The 27,463-nt window shown below is 35.4% G+C and overlaps 1 protein-coding gene across 7 annotated transcripts in view; it reads left to right on the top strand.

Annotated features, from left to right (window-relative positions):
- The window catches only part of CACNA2D1 (calcium voltage-gated channel auxiliary subunit alpha2delta 1), a 478,329-nt gene that overhangs the window by 290,407 nt on the left and 160,459 nt on the right, over nt 1–27,463 (top strand). For all 7 annotated transcript variants that reach the window (XM_077748517.1, XM_077748519.1, XM_077748520.1 and 4 more), the window contains exons 5-6: nt 7,889–7,930; nt 27,003–27,132. In XM_077748517.1, coding sequence (XP_077604643.1) covers nt 7,889–7,930; nt 27,003–27,132 — 172 coding nt within the window. The remainder of the gene's footprint in view (nt 1–7,888; nt 7,931–27,002; nt 27,133–27,463) is intronic.

Below are 27,463 nucleotides of genomic sequence, written 5' to 3' on the forward strand. Positions count from 1 at the left end.
TTGGAATTCCTCTTTGATTTCCTGTGGAATGAAAGTGGTCTATAGCTTACTTGAAACTTTTTCAGAGCTATGTACTTTTTCTCTACTCTGATGCGCTGTATGGGTATACATGTGTATGTTTATGTGTATTTTATTATTATTTTTAGTCTATAATTTCTAATAGTTCCTTGTAAGCTTACGTTATTCACTTATTCATTTATCTGTCCATTTAATAGTTCATACAACATTGCAGTCCTTGTATAAGCACTGAGTAGGCACAGAATAGAATGCGGTCTCTATTCAAATCAAAACAAATTAATCCCTCTTTTTTTCCAATTTATCTTTTGGTTTCTTTTATGTAGAAGTGGTGAACATTTCCTTTGGTGAATATTATAATTCTTTCCCATGTAGGGTGATATTTCCAATCTTGTCACCAGCCTCATAGTGTCTTGAGATTGGAGTACTTGAGCATCTTTGTAATTAGGTAATTAAACACAGTAAAGACACCTGAGTCTAGTACCTTTTGTTGTGAAGAGTCTTAGATGACTTTGGCTCATTGATTCGTTAATATGCTGGGGCAGTTATTAAGGAATACTTCAGTTTGCTAGCAACATAATGTCAACTTAAAAAAAAAACATGAGTATAATATTACAAAGACATAATAGCAATTGCCTGATGAATACATGTACAATGCTATTTGTGAAAAGTAGCAGAGGTAAGCTTTAAGAAGGCCAAAGTTATTTTCCAGGTCCTCCTTCTTCCATTAGGTTAAAGAAATTAGTATTAAATTAAATTCACATTTTCGGGGCACCCAGGTGGCTCAGTTGTTTAAAATGTCTGACACTTGCCTTAGGCTCAGGTCATAATCTCACAGTTCATGGGTTCAAGCCCAGCATTAGGCTCTATACTGACAGTGTGAAGCCTCCTTGAGATTTTCATTCTCTCCCATTTTTTCTGCTCCTGCTCCACTCATGCCCACCCCTAATAAATGAAGTTTAAAAAATTAATATTTTAAAACAGATTATAAGGCAACATGAAAAGAACAGACGAGACAAATGAATGTGTCTCAAAGATTATTAGACACTCTCTTTATTATTAGGTGAACTTTATAGGGTAACCTGGAATTTCATATCTCTAAAAAGTAGATTATTATATACTCATGATAGCAGCATATGAGAGGAGCTAATACTTGACTGGGAATTAAGAATACCTGTTTTAGATTCACTTCAACTGCTGTTCTTCTTAGCTCTCAAATATGCAAAATTGAGATGGATAATATCTTACTACTTTATTTTTTTTAAGTTTATTTATTTTGAGATAGAAAATGCAAGCCAGGGAGAGGCAAAAAGAGAAGAGAGAGAATCTCAAGGTTGATGATGCTGAGCCTGATGCAGGACTCCAACTCATGAACCATGAAATCATAACCTGAGCTGAAACCAAGAGTCAGCATTTAACCAACTGGTCCAACCAGGCACCCCTTTACTAGTTTATTTTTAACAACCAGTCTCCAATAAGTACCTGTATTTAGATTTCCAGCATGAGGTGAAGCATGCGTATAAAGCTCAGTATGTATTTCTTCTTATGAATGAATGCTGAGAGTCGGAGAAAGAATAGATGATTTGTAGTTTTGTATTATAGTCATTGAACACCATCTTAGCAATAGTATTACACTTTTGTCTTCTTTAATAGAAGAGAGAGAGAGAGAGAGAGAGAGAGAGGGAATCCAGCTCTCAGTGCAGAGCTGGATGCAGGGCTGATGGCACGGAGCCTGACACAGGCTCATGAACCATGAGATTCATCCAAAAGCAGGAGTCAGACACTTAACCAACTGAGCCACTAACACAACTAATTTTTAAAGGCTAATGAGAAGCTGATGTAAAGAAATTGATAGATATCGTCTTAAAAATTTTTTAACTACTTGCTAATATACTAACAAAATATTAAGTTGGCAATAATAGACTTTTAGGATGGGTGCATAAACTTCTGGTTTAATATGAAGTTGAAGTTTTTCCAGACAGGCGTGTATGAGGATGAAGGTTTAAGGTCTTTTTTATTATCTCTTGTCATAGGATGTGAATGTGGGCTTAGCACACGTCTTCAGTCCAGTAATTTGGTACCACCAATCTCCTGATGCAATTCTCATCTCCCATCTTTATTTTTCCTTTTTATTTTCATCAACAGTGTGCTTGTGTCCAAACCTCAAACAAAATCAATGACATACATATACTTTTCAAGATCCATTGTTTTTAATATACGGCTCTAAGCCCTTTCAGCTCTTGTGGGAAACATTAGCTCACATTCACCTCCCCCTACACACACACACATGCATGCAGACACAATCACACATACACACATAGGTTCCTAAGTTCTTCTATTCACTCAGTGCCACAGTGCGGATTGTTGCATCCTATGTACCATGCTTGACTTGAGCACAGTCAATGGCAGTGGCATGTGTGTTTACCGGCTCACATTGTTACAAAGATATATTAATCAGAAATATAAATTATAACTGACATGGGCTAAACACTATGGATCTCAGGCAGGAGCCATTAACACAATTCATTTATAACAAGAGCATCCTTAATATTCCTCTGATCGACCTCATTTTTGGAACTGAAGAGCGATAAATATTAAGAGTCCGATTTTTTAAAAAGCAACTTTAGCAGACAGTATGGTTGCTTGGAATTTGTCAGGCTGTGGATCAAGTGCAGAGTCAAGTGTACAGCCAAGAAAAGAGTATTCAAAAATTGGACAGGAAGTTAACACTATTTGAAGTTTGAATGTGTCATATATTTCAGATGTTGGCTATAAAATCCCAATTTTCAGTTCCAATATTTAAATCTTTTCATTGGCACCGTTTGTACTTATGCATCCAATTGTTAACTTATGCATCCAATTGTTAACATAAATTCATTCTATTCACCAGAGGCCAGCTTTTATAGGAAAGCAGCATGCAAGGGACTGTCACTCACAATATACATTTTGAAGATGGAATAGTCTATTTTGTCCAGATTTAATTTTGACTGCTGGTAGACAAAGGGATACTAAAGTAATTTATCTCTCAACTTGCTAAGGGATGTTTGAAATTTCAGTAAGCAGCAGCAGTATATTAGCATGGAACATTTGGGTAAATTTGTTTCAAGGAGATAATAAATAACTCAACTACTTGGTTAAAAATCAGAAACAAAAACAATTTGTTCTTGTCATCTGGTGGTGCTTAAATGATGGAAAATAGCTCTCTAAAGGTTTTGCTAATCTGTGAATCTAGTTTGAGGCCGTTGCTGGCTTTATGTTATTACATGGCATGTAATACCCTACAATCCACAAAAATCTTTGTATTTGAGTGCAAATACCTTCCAAGATGATGTTGTTTAATAGTTTGCATGAAAACATCTAGCCAGAAGGATAATAGAGAAACAAGATGACCCAATTTTGTATTCTTTGGCTGTGGTAATTAGCTGATATGCCATAGTTTCACAATATTAAAAGATACTGGTACAGCTATATATTTCCTGGGGGAGGGACTGAGGGAATTTTGAATGACAGGATAGGTAAATGAGTCAGAAACACCCCCCCACACACACACGCACCCCCCCCACACACACACACATACGCACCCACACACATGCTTGAGTTGACTGTAAACAGAGAAGGGATGTTTTAACTGTCTGAAGTTCTTAAATCCCCTATTTTGAAAAGTGAGAAAGTTTTGGTTTGTATGGACATGGCATTCAGTGATCATAAGAGATATTCCTCACTTAGAGCAGATCAGACAAAGCAGCTGAGATGCCTCAGTCTCTTGCCACATAGGAGTCAGGAGGGCCAGAACTTGCTTCCTATGGTCAGGATATAGACAGTCTTCACTTTTATTTCTCCAACACAGTACAGTTAAGGTTGTTGCCAAAGGACTGTTGAATGAGTGAGGGGTGGCTCCCTGTGTTTGTTGGGAGACCCCAAAAATCTCCTGTACAAAGTCTAAGTAGGATCGAGGCAGGGGACAGAGTAAAGGAAGAAGGAATTCAGCTGAAACTTCCTCTTTATTACTTTTGACCTCCTCATTATAAAAAAATTTCATTGTTTTTATACAGTTATGTCTCCTAATTGTCTTTTAGTACAGAGTTAACCTTAACCTAAATTTATTCCTGTAAAAAATACTGGGACACAAAATGTGGGCTGATTTAGTGTGACTTGTCCTTTATTCCTGAGAATTATATTTTATTCCAAAACCTTTAAGATTGATCCGATGTCAGGGTGACTTAGTGTCACATAGCTACACACATTTTATATATTTTTATATAGCAGAGGAGATAGCTGTAAATGAATGTGATAGGAAGAAGAATTATGTCTCAACAAATTAGGACTTTCCTCTGGCATATATTTAAAATGATTCCCGAGCCATTCCAAAACTCTAAACAAAAGCCGTAGTAAAGCATATCATTGTAATTTTCTCTAAGAAGGCATGAGGAACTGATAGGAGAAAAAATATTTATGTATGGTTATACAAATTAAATGTTCTGTGAGTGTTTGCCATTTATTTTAGTTTCATAGTGCCACCTAAGTGAGCTGGTTGAAAAATTAAATGCAATTACAGTTTCCCCAAATCCTGATACCCTGCACAGATTTATGCTTACTAGAGTGGATCAACTGAGCTTTTCTGTTAGGTAAAATAAGGGAATAATGGAATATGCATGCTATCACTTCAAAGTTTATGATTTAAGAAAGTAGATTTATAAAAAGAAAAATAAAAGAACACTTCTAAGCCAAAAGCCATATCGCATGTATTAGTGAAGAAGAAATTTTGTTGTAAGGCAGTAGGCGTAATCAGTTGCTTGCCTAAGGTCTTTGTTCTCTTATTAAATCATGACAGAATGTCTAAGAACACATATTTGATTAAGTACTTAAGAGCTTTGCTATTTTTCTGCTAAAAAATCACACTTCTGTTTTCAAGTGTTTATTTTGTGAATTTCAAGTGTATTTATTTATTTGGAGAGAGAGAGAGAGAGAGAGAGAGAGAATCTCAAGCAGGCTCTGCACTGTCAGCCCCAAGCCCGACACAGAGCTAGAACCCAAGAATGGGGAGATCATAACCTGAGCTGAAACTAAGAGTCAGATGCTTAACTGACTGAGCCACCCAGGCACCTCTCCTTTGCATTTGTATTTTGACCATATAAGAAATGAACATTGTATAAAAAAAGCTTTTTAAAAATAGAATTAGAAAATACCCAGTTGCAATGAATATGCTTATTGTATATTCAGTATTAATTTATGACTAAGATTTTTATTTTCAGTTTACTTAATAAAAGAAATCATTTTGGGGGATCTCATATCTTCTGAAGTCTAGTAAGCCTTGTGCAAATGCAATACACATTTTCAATAAGTTTTAGAAGCAATATAGAGTTTCTAAAAGAAAATCATACGATTTTGTGCAAGACAGAGTATTATAACAAAAGGAGAAACATTTGGAAATTCTCAAATAAACTTAGATTTTCTTCACTTGAAATTCAATGTTGTTTCACCTTGTTTTCTACATTTCAATTTTGTAAATATAAGGAAGGAGTTGGCAGAAATGAAGATAAACTTACTCAATATTTTATCTTTGGATGGAATCCACGTTTTAGGTTGAAAATTGTCTCTGAAGTATAAATTACACAGTTTGCAAGAAGAATCAATAAACTAGTAATTAGATCTGGGACTCCAGTGGGTTCAGAAGATTCTCTTACGTTGTGTATGTGCTGAATTCTGATTTTGTATTTTAACTTTGTTACAAAATTTATGCTGTAATAAGTGCTTCAGGAATTAGAACTTTTATGCCTGTTAATATTCTTTAGCTACTTAATTCTTTCTAAAAGAATTAATTAAGTGGTAATTTTTAAAGTTCTGTAAGTTATAAAATGAAATACATTCAAACTCATGGCTTCATTCCCTATTATGAATTATATGTTCTATCATTTATTAGTATAGTTTTTGGTTTGTTTCATTCTTCAGAGAAATCTGTTTTGTTTTGTTTTTTTAACTTTATTCAGTCACTTTTTGGAGGGAGAGAGGTGGAGAAAGAGAGAAGCCCGTGCAGGCTCCGCACTGCCAGCGTGGAACCCAACGCAGGGCTCAAACTCAGGAACCTTGAGATCGTGACCTTAGCTGAAACCAAGAAATCAGTGGCTTAACTGACTGAGCCACCCAGGTGTCCCAGAGAGATATCTTTTGTAGAACTTGAGGCTCACAATATATTTCACAAATCAAAAAAGGGAAGCAGATTTTATTCCAAATAAATTTGAGAAACAAAACAAGATCTGTTTTACTCTTGGAGATTTAGAATGTACATTCATAAACAGAGACTCTGAAGTCAAAAAGAGATGACTTTGATTAACTTTATTCTTTATTCTAATGTCATAAGACCATAGAATATCTTGAAGGTGGGGTGGGGTGAAGGGGATATATATTTTAAGAAGCACTAATTTATTGAAGTTTTTAATTTCTTGTGTTTTTTAAATGTGCGTGGTGTTTTCTTTCTTTTTTTATGTTTGCTTATTTATTTTGAGAGAGACAGAGACACTGTGATAGGGGGAGGGACAGAGGGAGAGAGGGACAGAGAATCACAAGGAGGCTCCTCGCTGTCAGCCCGATGTAGGGCTCAAACTCACAAATCTGTGAGTTCCTGGCCTGAGCTGAAACCAAAAGTGCGATGTTTAACCAACTGAACCACCCAGGTGCCCCTGAATTGTGTTTTCTTTTAATAAAATTTTAGAGTATCCATAGTTTAAATGTTGAAGAGACACAGAAAAATGTGTTTTTACATAGTGTTCAAGTTACTACTAAAGACATATGGAAGATTGATTTTATCTTCAGCCAGTTCAGGGGAAGAAAGGAAAAGGAAATAAATATAAATGGATTATTCTAACATAGTGTGGAACTAGTCTTGAAGCATCAAAGAATGAAATTTTAAACTCCTTGACAAACATTGTGTTCATATTTTCCTTTTCATGTTTTCTCTGTGATAAGATTTATGGCCATAATTTATAGTTATGGCATATTTCAACAGCATTGATGGCTGGCAGAAAAGTCTGTATACATGTGTTCTTCAAGAGCCAGTTCTTGTCCACCAATTTGGTACAATAGGAGAGTGTTAGTTTGTTAGATAATCTGATTGCTTTTGCTATCTAAATATTTTTTTATTGTTTATTTATTTTTGAGAGAGAGATAGAGAGGAGAGAGAGTAAGAGAGAGAGAGGTTGGAGGAGGGGCAGAGAGAGAAGGAAACACAGAATCTGAATCAGGCTTCAGGCTATGAACTGTCAGCACAGAGCCGGAAGCAGGGCTCGAACTCATGAACCATGAGATCATGATCTGACACAAAGCCCAATGCTTAACTGACTGAGCCACCCAGGTGCCCCTGCTTTTGCTATCTAAATTCAATTATTCTTGATCCCTTTCCTGAACCTCATAAAGAAATTTCTGCAAATTTATTGTACAGATATGCCTTTCTTCAATAATTTCAACATATGATCTATGTATTTTTTAAAACCCATGGTGTCAGCAAAGTATTAACAAGCCATATTCTTACATTTTTCTTGAATTATTCTCTTTATGATTTCATGATTTATGGGTATGTGTATGTATAACTTTTTTGCTTTATGAATTCTTCATTTTTTCTTAAATGGTTCTCACACCTATACTGAGAAACTTTTTCCTCAATGCAAGATGTACTAATAAATATCACTGATACAGTATTTTTATACATTTTCAAAAACACTGGCTAATCTTTATGGATCTTTGTGGAATATATTATTAGAAGAATATCATGAGGACTTTATTATTTAAAATATGCATAAAATATATGGTGAGCTTGATTTAGTATATTTTTACATTTTTACTCAAATCAGTAAAACACTCTTCTTTTCTTTTTTTATAGAGCAATGAAGTTGTTTACTACAATGCAAAAGATGATCTTGATGTGAGTATTGGAAGTTTTACATTAAATTCCAAGGTAAACTGAATCATGCTTGGATGACTGACTTTACAGTACAAGCTGACCTACCCCGTTCAATGTTTCAGAAAACAATGTATAGCAGAAACGTAATTACTGGTGTGACCCAACAAGGTAATGCTGAATTGTAATGCTTACGTGAACTTTAACAAATTATTGTTGGCATCTTCCTGGGTAGAAAAGCTCTTTGTTTCTCTGGTTCTGAACTTTCACTGCACCCTGTCCAGATCTCAGTCCTCTACACTGGCTGTGATACTCTGTATCCATTAGCAGGTGGAAGACAGAGGTTGGATCCCATCCATCTCTGCAAGCTGGCTCTTATTACCAGGGTTACTCGGCAGGTCTCCTCTGGCCTGACCTGTCCATACCCGTGGGGATCACTTATTTCAACTATAGTGTGAATGACATCCTGGAAGCTATACAACAGCAGGCCTTGCCTGGCCAATCTTTGAAACAGTAGGTGTTCAGACCTGGATTATTTTAGCACAAATAAGGTGCTTCTAATATATTGTGCCATATTTGGATAGACTTTAGGAAGACATTTAATGACTTAGTTATGGTGGAAGCATTTGCAAAATTATCAAACAAAATTTGACACTTAAACTCATCTAAATTCTCATATGCTTGACTCTTTTATCAGGAGAAATATCTGTATGCCCTTAACATATTTACCCAAAAATGTGTGTTGAGGGCTTCTTCTGTTTTCAGCATTCCTCTAAGGGCTTAGGCTGTGTATCAGTGAACAAGTCAACAAATATAAAACAATTATTGTTCTTCACACTCTTTGTATCTGAATCAGAAAATGTATTTCTATACTTTTATTTAGAATTTTCTTTCAGAAAAAAATGAAAACACAACACAATCCATAGAGTTTGTTTGAAATGCCGCACAGCTTTTCAGGTTGTATCACCACTACGAGTGCTGCACATCTTAGTTTACGGCACGCTAAGTTTCCCTGCGGGCTGCTACCTACTTCACACAAATTCTTCCAGTTAATCATACTCTGAAACAAGTAGATTATGTTTTTTCCATTTAATAAGTGAAGAACTTGGATTGTTTCACAAAGTGTTTTCTTTTTACTAGACATAGGTGTTTGCTAGTGCTGTCTATCCTCTTATGATAATTATATATAATTATGACTTCATATATTGATATATATATAATGTCATTTTAGTGATGTAGGAGATACATCAAGGACAAACCGACAGCTGGCACAAAACATCTTAATAGTGTATTCATTGGTAGTAGAGTGAACATTATTTTTGGACATTTTGCTTCACTTTTATGATTAGTATTTGATATTTGAAAATGATACACTCATTTAAAATATATCTGCAAAATCTGTATCAACCTTCCTGGTAGTGCAGTAGTCCCAGCTTTTCTAAAAACATTTGGTTTGTAAAACTACAACAGAGATTTCATAAGAAGTAAAGTGGATGGATTAACATGCTTGATTCAATCTGCCAGGTGAGTGTTACCTAAAGATGATTCCGATACTGCAACTAGGTTTTTCTTTCCTCTAAACAAATTAAAGGAATCATACTTTTCATGTCAAGTAAAAGGGTTTTATTTAACTAAAACAGGTTTGCTTATTGTTTAGAAAGTTATATTTTTATTTTGCATAGAAATAGTGAGTTTTCTTTGTTTAGGATTGTAACAGTCATACGCACACATGTAGAAACAACTTTGTAGTGAGTACCACCCCAATTAATATTCAGGCGCAGCATTGACTAGTACAGCAGGATAACTCATCATCTGCTATCATTGTGCTGCCATGGCGGCAGTATGTCCATGATAAGTGGAAAAGTGAAGATGGGTTGTGTACTTGTAACGCTTGAGCTGTGCTCAGTGCTCAGGTTTGCATAATTTGCCTGCACACATGTTCATTCATATATTAAAATAAAACTCCATGTAAGAGAGACAAGGATTAATACAAGTGAACCTATTGAACTTGCCATGTTATTTTTGCCTTTTCCCATCCCAAACAGTCCATACTATTACCAGAGGTTATAAATAAACCTATAAAAATGACACATTCTCTTTCTTGGCCCAAGAGATGAGCTTTAGCAAGTTAAATCAAGAGTCTCTAAAAAGCAAAATATTAACTTTCAAATTTAAAACTTAAAAAAATGATGCTCAGAAAAAAAATTAAAACGATGCTTAGGATTTGGAGAAACTATTTGTACTTCTTCATATATAAATAATAACATTGCCAGAATAATTTTCACAGAATACTGTATAGTACAAAGAGGGCTAAAACAGGCATCAGAGATTTTGATTCATGATCCACACTCCATTCCACCCCTAAAATTGTTCATACCCGTAGAGCATTAAAATCTACTAAAATTCAAACTATTTGCCTCTTGGGTAAGACATGCTGTAGGTGACTAGGTGATCCACAAATTACATTACAGTTCACAGTATTCTTGGAATATTGGCAACAGGGTCAAGTTTGCTAGAATTGTACTATTTCATGTAAATTTTTTGAGAATTTATTAAGAACTGTAAGGTCATTTCACTTGATGCTTCACTAAAAATTTTATTGGGGAATTTGAAAGTGCTTTAGATACGACAATACTATCCCTGCTAAACCTGTAGACACTGAATAAAATAAACCATATTTAATGATTAGTGTACTGGTTTGGCTGTTACGGAGAAACCTGAAGTAAAAGTGGCTAGAGGAAGACAAAAATTTATTTGTTTTTCATGTGAACCTTCTGGATGTAAGCCCTAATGTGGCAGGCCTCAGTCTTCCAGGCCTCTGGGTCCAGCTCTCAGGTTTTTGGCTCTCTGCAGTTCAGTGTAGCTTTTCCATTTTGAGATCCAAGACTGATCTATACACAGTGATTTTTGCATTCTTGAATACAGAAAGGAGGCAAGTGTCAATAGAGGCCATGCCCTTTGCCTTGAAGGGTATGTTTGGAAATTGTGCACATCACTTTTATCTGCATCTAGTGTCCACAGCTTAGGGGCCAGCTTGCAGAGTTGGATTAGGATGTAGAATAGAATCCTCCCCTAACATAGGCACGCACCCAAACAAAATATAGCGTTCGATTACTAAAGAGAGGATAGAGAGAATACAAATTGGAAAATAATTAGCAGCTTATGAACTTATCTTCAATTTGCTCTTCTTGACATATTGAAGTTAATTCCAAAATTCTATTCACTTATCTGAATGACTTCTATCACTTAAAGTTAGTCAAAGTCTCCAACTTGGAACTGAGGAAAAAAGTCTTTTTACAGCAAAATGAATATAAAGTTCTATGCTGTACTGAGTATTTTTCAGTCTTCCCAAATGCATGCGTTTCCATCCCCACAATCAGATTGTTTTCTGTAAGGGAAATATTTATTAGCTTACGGTTAAAGCAGTTAAGAAATGTAAGCAAATGTTGCAGTTTGATATTCCACTTATGCTTTTCAGTAGTTACACATTTTTTGAAAGATTTTTGTTTATTTGATAAAGTTGGACTTCCATGGATGATGAAATTTACGAAACTTACCAAAAGCTTTGCAATATAAGTGGATTTAATTGGCTCTGATACAACTTTATACATGGAGTGCTTGATATTTTAGATACCAAATGTTCACATCATCATGCCATCTCATTGTTTCGGTTTGAAATAGCTCTCCATCTCTGTTTTTTGTCCTAGATTTTTTATATATTGATTTAATTGTGTTTAGTATTTCTGTTGCTCAAACCCATAAAGCCACATCCATTATTAAAATATGGTGATTGGAAATTGTCGAATGGGAGTTTTATCATCACACACATCAGCAGCTAATATCTAATGAACAAAGGAACTAATTAGAATAGTAAATATTGAGACGTTATCCATTAAATAAATGTGTCCTCATTTATTTGAATGGTAATACAAATGTTTGAAAGCTAAATAAAGTTTCTCTTTTAAATGTTCTGCCTCCTGGAGGGTACTAAAGGATTCTAAATTCTGGGCCTAGGGTTATTATTTTTGACTTTACGCAGTTCTGCATTAGTGGGAGAGGATTTATTTTTCCATCACTGTGCCTAGTGGGATAGTGGTCATTTTCTCGATTTTCTTTCCCTCTTACATCAATCATTTCATTTCCCTGTCCATGAAAGTGATATGATTGTAGACATTTTTCTCAAACATTTATTTAAGAGCTATTAAAATGGTCTCACATTTTATATTATGCTTCTAAGTTATCCATATACCTTTAGTAATATTATACATTATTAATATATAAATATTTCTAAAATATTCTATCCCTAGTTCTTTGTTCATTGTCAAGATCTTCTTATTACTGCCTTTGTTTGGAATTTAAGAATCTGATGAAATGTTTTTTTAGTGTTTTTTAACGTTTATTTATTTTGAGAGACAGAGAGAGAGAGAAAGAGAGAGTGCACATGTTTGGGGGAGAGGAAGAAGGAGGGAGAGAGAGAATCCTAAGCAGGCTCTGCATTGTCAGCACAGAACCCGGAATGGGGCTTAATCCCATGAACCATGAAATCATGATCTGAGCTGAAATCAAGAGTCTGACACTTAGTCAGCCAAGCCACCAGGCACCCCAACACTGATGAAGTTTTACTAGTTCTTTCCTAGGCCATCATGAATTTTGTAAAGCAGTGTGGGCAGTTTCCTCTTGGAGGCACAACCAGTCTTTATAAATTATTCCCTTGGCATCCCTCCATAGACTATAACTTCCTGGAGGGCAGCTCTTGTACTCACAGCAGGTGACATAGGTCTTATAGTGACCAGCACATTGTAATCACTCAGTGAAGGTTTTTCCCCCATAAGTCAGTGAATCAAAGTTCCAACAGAATCCTCACTTGACACAAATATGAACTGGATGAAGAATACCAGAGTCATAATTATGTACAGTAAAACCTTGGTTTGTGAGCATAATTCGTTCTGGAAACACACTTGTAATCCAGAGCACTTTTATATCAAAGCAAATTTCAAGAACCATAGGCTCAGTTACAATCATGTAACGTTCAGCATCACATACTACTCGTATTGCAAGACATGAAGTCAAAATTTGTTAGAAATGTTTGATTGCCTTGCAGAACACTCGCAAAACAAGTTACTCACAATCCAGGGTTTTACTGTATCCCATTTCTGTCCTCCATACTTCATGTCATTTTAAGGATGCCCTTTCACCACCACCCCCAGTTTTAGCCAAGACCTGTGTGAGTCTCTGTAATGTGAAGGACTGGAGTTGAAAGACCCTGAAGAAAACCCCTGCCCTTCACAAATGCCTGCTGTTGACCAGAAAGCATAGCATACGTTCTATGTCATTATTGGCCTTCAGGTTACAACTACGACAGAAGCAAGAGCAAATACTTGGAAAGAAATCTGTATTATTTGATTATTTCCTAATCCTGAGACAAGAAAGGTCTTTCTTCATTTAAAACTAATCAAATATAAACCAGTCACTTGGAGGAATAATATGAAAAGATCAATAACAGTACAGTAGAGATACTGTAGGGTTAAAGATCCAGAGGACATTTTCCCTCTGCGATATTTCAGAAACCTCGTGGAAAACAGCATTAAATGTATGCTTAATGTCTCCAAAGAAGCAACCGGTGATCTGTGACAAATAGACTGAAATAAAATCAATGTAATCAAAACTGCTAAAATAAAATTTCCATTGGAAGAACTCACAGATTTGACAATGCAAATTATCCAAAAATGATTCACAGAAGAAGCAGGCAACACTCCCAGAATGTCGTAAAGGTTAAAAAAATATATATGGAAGGAAAGATAACATATGGAAGACGATATGCAGAGATGTAAGTCATAACTCATTTGTTCCCATAGATCAAGTCAAAGCATATGCACTAGAGATAATAAACAAAGGTTTAATGGAAGAAAGCATTCAGATATGCAAAGAAATCTGTATGTATTTGTAGATTTGAAAGACTCCAGTGCTTCTTTCATTAGAGAAGAGAATATATTAACATTAGCTAGGACACTAGATGCAGGGATACTTTTTAAAGGAGTCAGACAAGATTTTCAGAAGTCACGAACTTTGATACCGAAAACTTGCTCAGGGATATTCAAGAGGAGATTTCTAGTAGGCATCTATTATTTAGTTTGGCCACAAATACTTTGATGCTTAGCTTATGAGTAGACTTTGAAAACAAGTATCTGAAATTTCCCCAGCTACAGGTTTCCCAAAGCCAGATTCAACTTCAGATACCTTTTGGTATGCTGGCACAATGTTCAAATCAAAGGGAGTTTGAATATTTTGGGATGTGATACATTCTCCAATTTGCCACAGCGCCATTCCCCCTGTTGTTTAACTCTCAGTCTGCTTTACCTATGTACACAGCATAAAAAATAAAATAAACATGTACAGGGTGCAATCTTACCGTACCAGTGTATAAGGGAAGGTGCAGGCAGGGGTAGAGAGTATAGAATATGAGTAGCTGGAAATGAAGGAATAGCTTTCATAAGATACATAAATCATATAAGAAGACCATCAATTTAGTATTTGTGGGATTCAAGGTTAAATTTGGAATCTTCCATGTTTATTCTTCTGGACTAGCACCACTTAAGATTTGGATATACAGAATGATATATTCAAGTATAGTCTCTTGATTTTTGTTTATTATAATGGTTACATGGCCTCTGTTAAAAGTAAAGCAAACATTCAAAGGTGATCAATTATTCCTTTGGAATACAACCTTTCAAGTGGCTACATCTGAATTGGTTTGTGGGGAGTTATTGTGTTATAAGCTTTTCAAGTACTGTGATAATAAAACAATTCCTCAGGGGCACTTTATACTTTCTATACTCCTTTACTTTGATCAGTGGTATTTATATTCACCTTGTGGGTTTAAAAATAAATACTTAGTGACAGCCAGATATAGATGAAACAGTAGCTGAAATAAAGGGGAAAATTCATGTCCCTTCAGATTGTATAGTATGATAAAAAAAAATTATGGCCAGAGTCATTTAAACAAATTTTCCAACTGAAACTTAAAAGTGCTGGTGTAACTGGACTAGATTATTTAGTGAACCACAGTTCCATAGAAGAATGTAAGGCACATAGCCTTCCTGGAAATTTAAGACTATCCACTTTACTAGTTAATGTTCACATATCCACTCCTCTGCTTACTTGATCATGATATCCTACGATTTTTCTAATCAGATACTAAGTATTCTTTAAAAGCCAATTCAACTACTACTTTTCTCGAACACTTCCTTGTTTTTTCTAGGAAGCAAATAGTATTTCCTTCCTGTGGGTATTGTAAATAAGTTGTTACACATAATCTGGTTTTATGCTATAATACCTTACCCAAATAGCATTTGTATCTAGGGATAGTATTTTCTATTAAACTTTTAGTAACTTGAGGTAAGGATCTTATTCAATTTTTATCTAGCAATAGTAATAGTTTGGAGTAATTGTTGAGATTGAGCATGTTAAATTGGGTAGGTGTTTATGTGTTTCAATGCTCATATTATTTGCGTAGCATTTGTAAGGACATGTTTACTTTTTAAAGTGGTACTCTATTTACAAAGTAGCTAGGAAATCTCTCGCAAGCATGGCGAAAGTGAAAATGTTTCTTGTGTTTCCAGGTTGGGTGGGAAAAAGTTAAGAGGGGAATGACAAAGCTGCCCTTGACTATGGACATCGGGTTTTCAACTTCTGTCATCCACCTCTTCCTCTCTTGGCCCCTGAACGGTCGTGAGAACTAAGAGTAATGTCAACACAGACAATGTAGTTTCCCCCATGTTGAAAACTGTTTCACGAAGGGAATAAGTAACAGAATATTTGTTTGCAATTACTACAAATGCCATTACAATCAGGAATTTTGGTTCCAAATCTGGGCAGAGCTGATATGCTAAGTGACTGTGAATCTCTGTGAAACATGAAATCAGAATTAGTCTTTTTATATTTATTCTATCAAACTAAAGTTCTGTCTGATTCTGTTTATAATTAGAATAAATAATAGTTTTTGAATTTCATTTCCAAAGAGATGATAACATTAAAATGGGTATGTTTCAGTGTAAGATATATATTTTTTTAAATTTTTATCAGGAGAAAAATATTTTAAATACATAGAAGACAAAATAGTAAAATAGCTTCATAATCATTTCATCTATTATTTACTTAAATATTCTAAGATAAATTAGAGAGATGACATTTCACTCCTAGATATTTCTGTTTGCAACTTCTTTTTCCCCTTTTAGTGAAGACAAGGCATACATGTATAATCACTATATGCATTGTTATGTAGAGGAGGTAGTAGAGTGTGATAGTTAAAAGATTGTATCCTGGAGTGCCACTGCTTGGATTTCAATCCCAGCTCTGCCATTTTATAGCTGGGTGGTATTGACAGTCATATAATCTCTCTGTGTTTGACTTTCTTGGTCTGTAAAATACAGGTAATAGAATACCTACTTCACACAGTTACTGTGATAATTAATTAGCACATGCAAAGCATGTAGAATTTTCCCATCTTAGAGTAGGCAATCCAGGAATGCAAATGAATAGAATTTCAAAAAATAATAATTATTAATATGATTGTAATAAATTCAAGATTTATTTGAAATGATTTTAGCTCCAAGTGGAGCCTGTTTGTATGTATGTATTTGTTAACAGTAATGAAAAGTTAGTAGATGAGCTACTTTTCATTTTATTGTCATGAATATAATCCTTGCATTTGTGTAAAATACTTAAGACAATGCACAACATAAAAAAATCAGAGTAGAATCTTCAAAACATTTTTTTTTTTGAGAGGGAGAGCAAGGGGGACAGAGAGAGCATGCTTCTGTATGCAAGTGGGGGAGGGGCAGGGGCAGATAGAGGAAAAAATCTTATGCACCCTCTATGCTCAGCACAGAGACTCATGCAGGATTTGAACTCACAACCCTGACATCACGACCTGAGCTGAAATCAGGGGTTGGAAGCTTAACTGGGCCACCGCAGCACCCCTCACAAAACATTTTAAAAATATGAACACAGTGCAGAAATTTGTCTTCATCTCATCGTAGATTTTGAAAAGAAGGTTTTAATTTGAAAGGAAAATTTAATGTCAAAAATATTTTTTACAAAGCTACAAATGCAGCAATTTTTTGTGAAATTTCACATTCACGTTCTTACATTTGAAATTTATTGAGGTTCTTAGTTTAAGTTTTGGAGACATCTGTCCCAACAAAACCTTAAATTCTCTGAAGGTTAGTGCAGCAGATTCCCCAGAAGGCTTGAATTGTACCAGCAAGCTGCACTATTTTTTTAATTCCCAGAGCAAGCAAAAAGAAGGCAGATCATTACAAACCCTTATTAACCTAATTCCAAGATCTATGTTTCTGACTAAAATCCAAATGAAGTAAGTTCAGCCCAGAATTCCCATGTCGATAAACTGAGTTGATTTATTTGCTACATTTTATTGTATTGATCACATTAAAAATGTGACCTGTCTGCGACATTTGTCTGGTTTCCTGAGTTCCCTCACATATTTATTTTCTTAGAATCTCGTCTATATTAAAATGAATTCCAACATAATGTCCTATCTAAATGTCTTCTTAAAAGCCCAGTCTTTCATGATTTTATTTTGGAGAAATAAATGTGATTTTAGAATGAGCTAGTACAGGTATGCCTTAAAGAGCAAGGAAATCTAGTCTAATTATTAAAGAAAGAATCAAAGTTGAGGTTATTTTCCTAACGTTTTTACACTATCTTGTAATATGCAGCCTTTATTTGGGGCTCTGTTAATGACTGACTTTGAATCCTCAAAAAGGTGATGGCATAGAAATAGAATAATAATCGCTTCTGTGGAGTGATTGGTTTGATCAGAATTGCCATTTTTGCATGTAAATGTAAAATAAATGGTTTAAATATATATATATTTTAATTTCTTAATGTTTTATTTATTCCTGAGAGAGAGAGAGACAGCATGAGCAGGGAAGGGTCAGAGAGAGAGGGAGTCACAGAATCTGAAACAGGCTCCAGTCTCTGAGCTGGCTGTCAGCACACAGCCCGATGCGGGGCTCAAACCCATGAACTGTGAGATCAAGACCTGAGCCGAAGTCGGACGCTTAACTGACTGAGCCACCCAGGCACCCCTGGTTTAAATATTTTTGAATGAAAGAGACAGAGCACGAGCAGAGGAGGGGCAGAGAGAGAGGGAGACACAGGATCCGAAGCAGGCTCCAGCTCTGAGCTCTCAGCACAGAGCCCGACGTGGGGCTTGACCTCAGGAGCCATGAAATCATGGCCTGAGCCGAAGTTGGCGCTTAACCTACTGAGCCACCCAGGTGCCCCTATATACTTATTCTATACTAGGCACTAGATTCTTTATATACAGTGTATCATTTAAAGTTCCCATTAGCCCATTGTGGCACATACTAGTATTTTAGTGATATTCAGTTAAGACAAGTATACAGTAATGAGCTTAAGACACTTGCCCTATGTCACACATGGCATTTGATCGTGCACAAAATTGAATGTCACACCATTGGCATAATCCACAGCAAGAGCCATGCATCACTATGCTATGCCACCCTGCCTGTACCCTGGACACCTGGGAAACACATGAGACCTGTGATGCAGCCATTAAAAGTCAAGACTTAAGGCTAACAGTTTTTGAGAGGTTTGGTTTAAAATTTTAATTTATTATGGTTATTCATTATTTTGTCTATATATAATTATTCAGCTTCTCTTTTATCCAGCCAGCTTCATCATTGACAGTTATTAAATTATGATGATTTGCAGTAGGTAAAATAAAGTCTCTGTGATTGAAATGATAGACTTCACATCTAAATCTGTACTGATCTGATCTACTGTCCCTGGTGATATTTACCATGGGTATCTTAAAAGTATGCATGCACCACTGTGGGAAATACAGCCACATTAAGATTCATTGGGGAAAAAAAAGAAACGTGAACCTAGTAAAAAGGTAGATTAGATTAGGTTCCATTTCTTGTAGGAATTCTGCCTTTTGGTGTTTGAAGCTTTCAAAAGTGTTACATCTCTTTTGACAGTTTTCTAATGCTTTGTGCGCCTGGGCATATGCTCCTTTTGCAAGGATAGTTTACACATTGGTTCTCAGTTGCCATGGAGTAGGGACGTGTATAATTCTCTTTCAAATTCCCCATCCAGTTCTTTCTTTTCAGAAGTAGTGTATGGTGCATTTGTTGAGAACTCAATGAACATTCACTGAGTTTGGAAAATTCACTGGCGTGATGTGGGCATTGTATACTTACCCTGCATAAAACATAGTGATTTTCATACGTAAGGTACCATTTCATAATCCCTTAATAGAGAAAAATATCCTATCAGTCTTTTCCCACATTTGTTATTCTTATATATAAATACATATATTTTAAGATGAAAGAATCTGTATAAGTATATACGTACATATACAGTAGTGTTACTGTATGCCTTTCTAATGCTGATGATTTGAAATTCCAGATTTTTAATTTAAAAAAATTTTAATGTTTATTTTTGAGAGAGAGAGAGAGAGAGAGACAGAGTGCAAACAAGGGAGGAGCAGAGAGAGAGAGAGAGGGAGACACAGAATCTGAAGCAGACTCCAGGCTCTGAGCTGTCAGCACAGAATCTGATGCAGAGCTCGAACTCATGAACTATGAGTTCATGACCAGCGCCAGAGTCAGACACTTAACTGACTGAGCCACCCAGGCACCTCTAAAATTTCATATTACACATGGCATTGAAAGCAGTCCCCAACCCTTGTGATCACACTTACCTGTACTTGGATTCTAATGGCTCATTCTCCCCGTCTGCCAGGTCCTGAGATCAGTGGTCTGCATTCATTCATCCGTCCTAAGCTAAAAATACATCAGTCTTACTTTGAGGATGTTCTCAGATTTATATTTGAACTTTTTTGAATGTTATGGTGATCTTCATCAGCAAGCAACCTCAATGCATTTTACTTAAGGACTATTTTTGCATTTAAAATGTAATTTGGGGGGCGTCTGAGTGGATCCGTCTTTTGAGAGTCCTATTCTTAGTTTCCACTAGAATCATAATATCACAGCTCAGGAGTTCAAGCATCACATCAGGCTCTGTGCTGGTGGCTCAGAGCCTACTTGGGATTCTCTTTCTCTCCCTCTTTGCCCTTCCTTCACCCTCCCTGTGTTTCTCTCAAAATAAATAAAAACTTTTAAAAACATTTTAAAAATGTAATTTGGGGGCTCCTGCGTGGCTTAGTATGTTAAGCATAAGGCTTTGGCTCAGGTTATGATTTCATGGTTCATGAGTTTTAGCCCTGCATCTGGCTCCATACTGATAGCACACTCGAACATTCTCTCTCTCTCTCTCTCAAAATAAATAAAATAAACTTCTAAGATGCAATTTAATAAGCAAGTTACTGCAAGGAACAGTATCCCTTTTTGAGTTAATTCAGTTCACTTTTATGTGATTTATTTCACATTCATGTTTACTTTTGACTCACTGTCCTATTTAGAAATGTGTATACGGTCCCACATTGGGCTCTGCACTGATAGTGCGAAGCTTGCATAGAATTCTCTCTGTCTTCCTCTCGCTGTCCCTCCCCAACTTGTGTTTTCTCTCTCTCTCAAAGTAGATAAACTTAAAAAAAAAAAAAGAACTAAAATTGTTTCTTCAATATTCTCTTGACAACTAATGTTATAAATTTGCTTGTCATGTTAATGTCACAACATTCTTTTGATAATGTATTAAATAAATTGCCCCTGAAGAATTAATGCTATAGTTTTTCTGCATGGTAAAGCAAAGAAATGATAACTTTTTAATCACCTGGAGAAATCCTTTGAATTCATTTTTAAAAAATCTCTTATTTCTTTATCAAACATATTATGGTTAGCTAAACACATATGTTTCTGCAAGGACAATATAGCCATTCATTAAAGTGTTAATTTAAAAATTGTATTCTTTTTATTGCTATGATTCAGTAATAGCAGAGTTCCAATATTAAATTGAAGTCTCTGCTGTGTCATTCAGTTTGTGTCCTCCAAGTCCCATTTCCTTTCTGAGACTGGGCATCTCCTCAATACTTCCTGAGTCATATCATCCTCAAGGAAAAAATAGCAATGTAAAGCAATTAACTTAGGAGACAAAAGAGTGTTCTTACAGCCACTGTGACTGGATTCATTGTTGAATATTCAGGCTGACCTTACCACCTGACCACAACAATTAAGGCTGGATGAGCCTCCGCACCTTTTCCTCTCTCTTCATTATTTATTATTTGGCCATGGAGAGCTGGAGTGCTGCAAATGATTTACTAAAAAGGACACTTTCCTCTGTAGGGTCAGAACAGGTAACCGGCCTTAACTAACGGAGCACCCCAGAAGGCTTACATTCCAAGGGTGAACCAGTGGTTACACAGACTTTTCAGATGTAGTGACTCAGAAAGTCTATTTTAAGTGTAGTATATGCATGCTCATTATTTATATTGAATGATAATGCCATGCCTAGATGCATATTATGTATCTAAGATTTTATCAGATATTGGTGAAACTAAAAAACACAAAATCAGATACCAGTGAAACTGAAAAAAAATCTAAAATCAGTAATGGCTGCATTGTTAAAGTTGCAGATCCCTGTCGTAAAAAATAATGCTTGTGAAATAGCTGTGAAAAAGAAGAGGATCTGTTTAGAGGTGGAAATTTCAAAGACATAGTCAAGAACTGTACACCAGGCTGTAGTCTCTAGTTATTAAAGAATTTGGATCATTACGCACGACATCATTCATTTAACTCTTTTTATTAGGGAAGTAGAAATACCAATCATGGTACTTCTATAGAGAAAGTCTCTGTAGAGAGTCTTAGAAACCATTCTTACTCACGATGAACTAACTTTGTCACAGTGTTATTGAACAGAGAGCAGGGGGGATTAATCCTGGCCATAGTGTGATTGTGAACGAAGTTTTTAACTGACAGTGTTCAGTTAAATTGTGACAGAGTGATTAATGTAGTTCCTAGTGCAGTTTAGATAAGCTATATAGACTTTTAACTTCTGAGCATTTTGCTATTAGTAGAATTTTTTCAAGATTTCAGTTATTAACAAAACATTGATAACAGATGTTTTAGTATAAATGCCACTCTTTCATTTGAGACATATTAAATATGCAAGAGCCTCATAGACTTATCATTTTGATTTCCAAATTAATTTTGCTGCTGTGTACGGATTAGAAAATTGAATGGCCTACCCATCCAACATCTGCCTGTACTTTGGTCTCTGAGTGATCTAATCTATTATTCAATAACTGAAATTGTTTGAGATGACTAATATGCAAACATACTTCTCATGTTTCGCTTCTGTGTTCCAATAAATACATTTGAATGCCTTTAGAATAGACCTGGTTACTTTCTCTGTACACATTCATATGGTGTAGTCTGGGGAATTTGGGGGGGAAATATTGGAAAGAGGAATGCTTATTTTTTCTCCTGTGTGTTCTGGTAAACAAGGAAATCTTAATTCCATGGGGAGAATTTGTTTGAAACTTTTACTTAACACATTAAACAATATATGTGAAGTAGCTTTTCTCCAAGTTCCTTTTCTCACTCACTTTGTGTAAAATTTGCTGTATTTTTCATTATACTGTATATACCCTTATATGTTAAGATGGGCAAACACATAGCTTATGATGGGATCATCATACGTTACAATAGTTTCATAAGTTTAGGGAGGTATGTGAGTTGCATTTAGAAATTAATATTGTCATGACATTATTTCAAGTTATGGAAACCATAAAGGGGAGAACCATGAAGAGCAGCCGTATTATTTTTTTCTTCCTATACTTAGCAACTGTGCATTAAAATTCATCCTGGTACATGACTATACAAGTCGAGAATTACATTATTATTTTTTTTATTTTTATTTTTTGAGGGCTACATATTATTTTAAAGTTGTCCCTAAAAGCTCTGCATATAATGATTTTAAATTGCAAGAATCTCCATAAAATGTATTTAAAATTTATTTATTTATTTATTTTTATGTTTTATTTCTGAGAGAGAGAGAGAGAGAGAGAGAGAGAGAGACAGCATGAACAGAGGAGGGTCATAGATAGAGGGGGATACAGAATCTGAAACAGGCTCCAGGCTCTGAGCTACCTGTCACCTAGCTTGAACCCACAAACCGTGAGATCATAACCTGAGTCGAAGCCAGATGCTTAACCAACTGAGCCACCCAAGCACCACTAAAATTTATTATTTTTAAGTATGACAAGATTCAGAGGAAATATAAGCAACTTTTACCTTATGAGATAATCATCTAATGCTTAGTAACACTCTAAAGAGGACTTAAAACCAAAATTAATGTTCTGTTTTATTACACATGCATGTTCATAGTATTGTTAGAAAAAACAAGAAACACGAAGATGAATAACTACATGCATGTTGCATAACTACATAGCCACTGTAGTGCTTTAACATTTACTATGTACTCACCCATTCATTTTTCCTTCTACCTCTCTTTCTCTCACAGTAATAGACCTTCCCCCCTTCTTTTTTTTTAACATTTACATTTTAAGCTTAAAATCATCTTTAAACAGTTTATATGTGCATTCACAATGTAATTACTCTTTTATATTACTTAACAATATAAAATTATATCTGTGACAGTTATTGTGACATTTTGCTATTGTTGAACACTGAATTTATTTCTAGTTTAGATATTAAATGACATTTCTATGAACATTAATATCAATAAATCCTCTCCTCCAGTCTGCCAACAGATATATCTCAAGTGACTGAATGAAATGCTTGCACATATCTATTCCCAGCCCTAATTCCCAGCCCTAATTCACACATGTAGTTCATTATCCATCTATTATCTATCATCTGATCCTTCTACTCTTCATATATTTCCAGCAAAACTTGGTAGAAAGAGATGTAAATGGAATTTCTAAGAAAGATAGACTTATGAAAAATAATGTGTTATTTTCTAAAACTATAGAAACGGGACTATAATTTTTCAGGTCCAAAAAGGACCATAGTTTCTTTAGCTTGAGAGATCTGAATTTAAGATAGAGAATGTTGGAATCAGCTGAGAGATTCTTTCAACAGACATCCTCCTCCGTGTAATCAACGTCTTTATTGGTGGGGCCTGAGGTTCCCCAAGGTGATTCTGATGTGCCTAATGAGATAAGCACAACACCTGTAGCCCAACAGCACTTATTTATAGGTCAGAAAAGTGAAGGCCAAGGAATGGTGAGTGGCTTAGGCCCGAGAGGTTATGTTAATGCAGCGGAGTAGAACTGAATTTCTAGGCAACTATGCTTTCCAGTAGGCTTTTCCATGGTTTTTTGTAAGTATGTTCTTTACAAGTGGTATTATATGGGAAAAAAGTCTCAGGGGGCATAAATTTGGGAACGCTGGGTTCAACTCTGGAGTGAGGCCTTTCTGTAGAACCTTTGATGTGCCTTTGGGTTTGTTACTCTCTTAATGGAACAACATTTCCCCAACTTACGTCAGCATGGCACTGACCTCTAGAGTATCCTGAGGGATTAGTGTCTTTTGAAACGTCTTTTGACAAATATTACTCACCATATTACCATTTGCATTTCTGTAATGAAACTGTGTTCTACATGGAGGGTAAAAAAAACTAGGTGTTCATTAATAGGCTTATTACTGATCCACCCTAACTTTTTCATGAGTAGCTTACAAACAAAAATGCCTAATTTCAACTATTGATACTTTAAGCAGTGGACCCCGAATTTTTAGCAAATAACAATCACCTGGACGGTCTGTTACCCTGAGATTGCTCCCTCCCTCCCCAGCTGAGTTGGTCTGGGGTGGGGCCCGAGGGCACACATTTTAAAAGCTGCTGCTGCAGCTTCTCCAAGGACCATACTCTGAGAAACCATTGCTTTAAAAGAAATGTTGAGATTTTTCAGAATATTTTCAGCTGAGAAAACAGTGACATCATTTGTTTACTGGTGTCCTCTTTCTGTTCATCTTATTGAAAATCAAATCGTTTGTTTTAACCCGTTCCCTTCCTGTTCCCTTTTCACAAGTCAATAGCGCTCAGGAGCCAACAATGGAGTGTGAATTTTAAAATGTGTTAAAATCCGTGGTTGAATTCAAGGCGCAATCCCAGTTACCCTTTTCATTCTTTATTAACCATTGCAATCATGGCTGTTATGTTAGGGTCAGAATTCGTTTTGCTCTATGGTTTCTATTTGCCTTATGTTTCTTCTCTCTTCATTTTTCACACACGTACCCTTTTAGAAAAGGGTATGAATAGTGATTCCTTTATGAATGTTTTTTTGCCACATTGTAGACTTGAAACACTTCTCTTTGGTTATTTTTTTATATTCCATTTGCTTACGGGGTAGCTATTAGATAGTTGTGGCTTTTGCATAAATAAAAAACTGATGAGTTCTCAAATATTTTTATCAATGACAGCTTTTATAATCTATATCACAAAATTCACATGTGCACTTAAAATGCATACGTAGTCATAACTAAAACACAAGTTTCACAAAATAGTTCTTCATCTTAATATAGAGTGTACTTCTATAAATATTTTAAATGCTTCACTTAAAAAATTGTTTGTTGTAAAGTTGATCCTGACGAAGTTGAACATTTAAAGAATATTTTGGTTTATAGTACTTGCGGAATTGATTTCATTACCTAATGCTGGGTTGCACTTGCACCTTTGGGATTCATTTTTGTTAAAGGCCATATTGTGCATATTTATGTCTAAATATTTCCAGTGTTGAAGAAAAAAATGTGCTAAAGTATCTCAAGATACAAAAGTGTTATTTGGTCATGTAAGTTTTCAGACTTGGGTGGAAAGTTGGACACAGTACTCTGTAAACCCGCTGACTTGATGTTGTTGGTACTCTGTACCAGACTTCCTAGGAAATTTTCTGGTCGTCCACTTAAGTCTTTTCTCTTGTTGATTCTTTGCCTCACTACAGTGTGCTGCCAAAAAGAATGAAATGAGCTATGTTTTTCAGTTTGGCTTTGAGGAGATTACCTTTGAATATGTATTCAAAAAATTAAAAAAAAAACTATATTTGTATATATTGCAGAATGAGTCTCTAACATGGAGTTAAAAATAGAAGTCTGAACTTAATTTAAAAATGGGAAGAGTTTAAAAAAACTGGATTTGACCTGGAAAAAATATTTAGCATGATTAGCAAAACAACAACAAAAATAGTACAGAGATGCCCTTTGGATTAATGAGTGAAATTCTCTGTTTCCTGCCAGGGGAATGCAATAAGGTAATTCAGTAGCAAAAGCCTAGTTTGAGTAGATCGAAAATTAATCTTCAAACTTAAACTCTTGTGGGCTTTTCTTGAATCATTATTGATGGGACCTTACCTCCTACCTCAAGAGACAAAATGGTTGTAGTTAGGATTTAATTGTGCTTAGTTAGAATAGATCTTCTCTTGTATACTTTATTCTTAAAACAAAAATTGATTCAACTAGAAAACCTGTAAAAATCAAGGGAACATGGTATAAAATATCCTTCATTGCTACATTTTTGCAGATATTTACCATACGTTGTCAAACAAAAAATAACCCTCAACTGCATGATATAAATTTAGCAGCATAGATCATAAAGTATACATCAATGGATAATTTTAATTCAATTATATTTAAAGGAATTTATCCTGTTCAATAAATGCACATTTTAATAACTATCACACGTAAAAAGTTCTGGTCCCCTCAGGCTGACCCTGAGTAACTCCTACATTGAGGAAATGACAGAAGTTATATTTTAATGTGAATAATATAAAGTTAATGCTAACGCTAATACCTGAATGTAATTTGTGACTGATATTATCGTGGTCCTATGTTTTACTTATTTTTTACGACATTTTTTTCTAGCTGGATTTTTTTTTTTATCATGATGTGTTTGACATATAACCTATCAGTTACAAGTGTACAACACAATTATTGGTATTTGTATATATTGCAAATGGGTACAACATTAAGTCAAGTAGTTAGATGTCATCATGGTACTAGATTTTTAAACACTCCTGTAGATCTGGGGTTTTTTGGGAAGATGACACATTTGGCAAATGAAGACCTGGATGTAAGAGTATTTGTTATCTTAAGTCTAATATTCTTTTTATTGTCTATCTTTTCTGATATAGCCTGAAAAAAATGAGAGTGAGCCGGGCAGCCAAAGGATAAAACCTGTTTTCATTGAAGATGCTAATTTTGGACGACAGATCTCCTATCAACATGCAGCGGTCCATATCCCCACTGACATCTATGAGGGCTGTAAGTAAAAGAATTTGAACAGCTGTTGGAATGTCATGCTCTTGTCTGTCTTTTGGATCTCCTGTTTGATGAGAAAAGGAACAAATGTGAGGTCCTGTTTTGTTGAGACGTCATTGAAGAGTCCGTGGTGAACTCTCTGTAAGAGAAGAAATGGGATTTCCATTAGCAGTCTATACTCGGATAGCTGTACTATGTGGGTATTTGTGGAAGAGTCTGAATCCACTGGACATGTCCTGCTCTGGTGAATAGGTGCTTCCGTCTTGCCAGTTGCCATTAAAAGTGAAAACTAATAGGTAAATTTTTTAAAACTCCAAACTGTATAGCACAAGTG

Source organism: Crocuta crocuta, unplaced genomic scaffold (assembly GCF_008692635.1).
Source record: "Crocuta crocuta isolate KB4526 unplaced genomic scaffold, BGI_CrCroc_1.0 scaffold417, whole genome shotgun sequence".
NCBI lineage: Eukaryota > Metazoa > Chordata > Mammalia > Carnivora > Hyaenidae > Crocuta > Crocuta crocuta.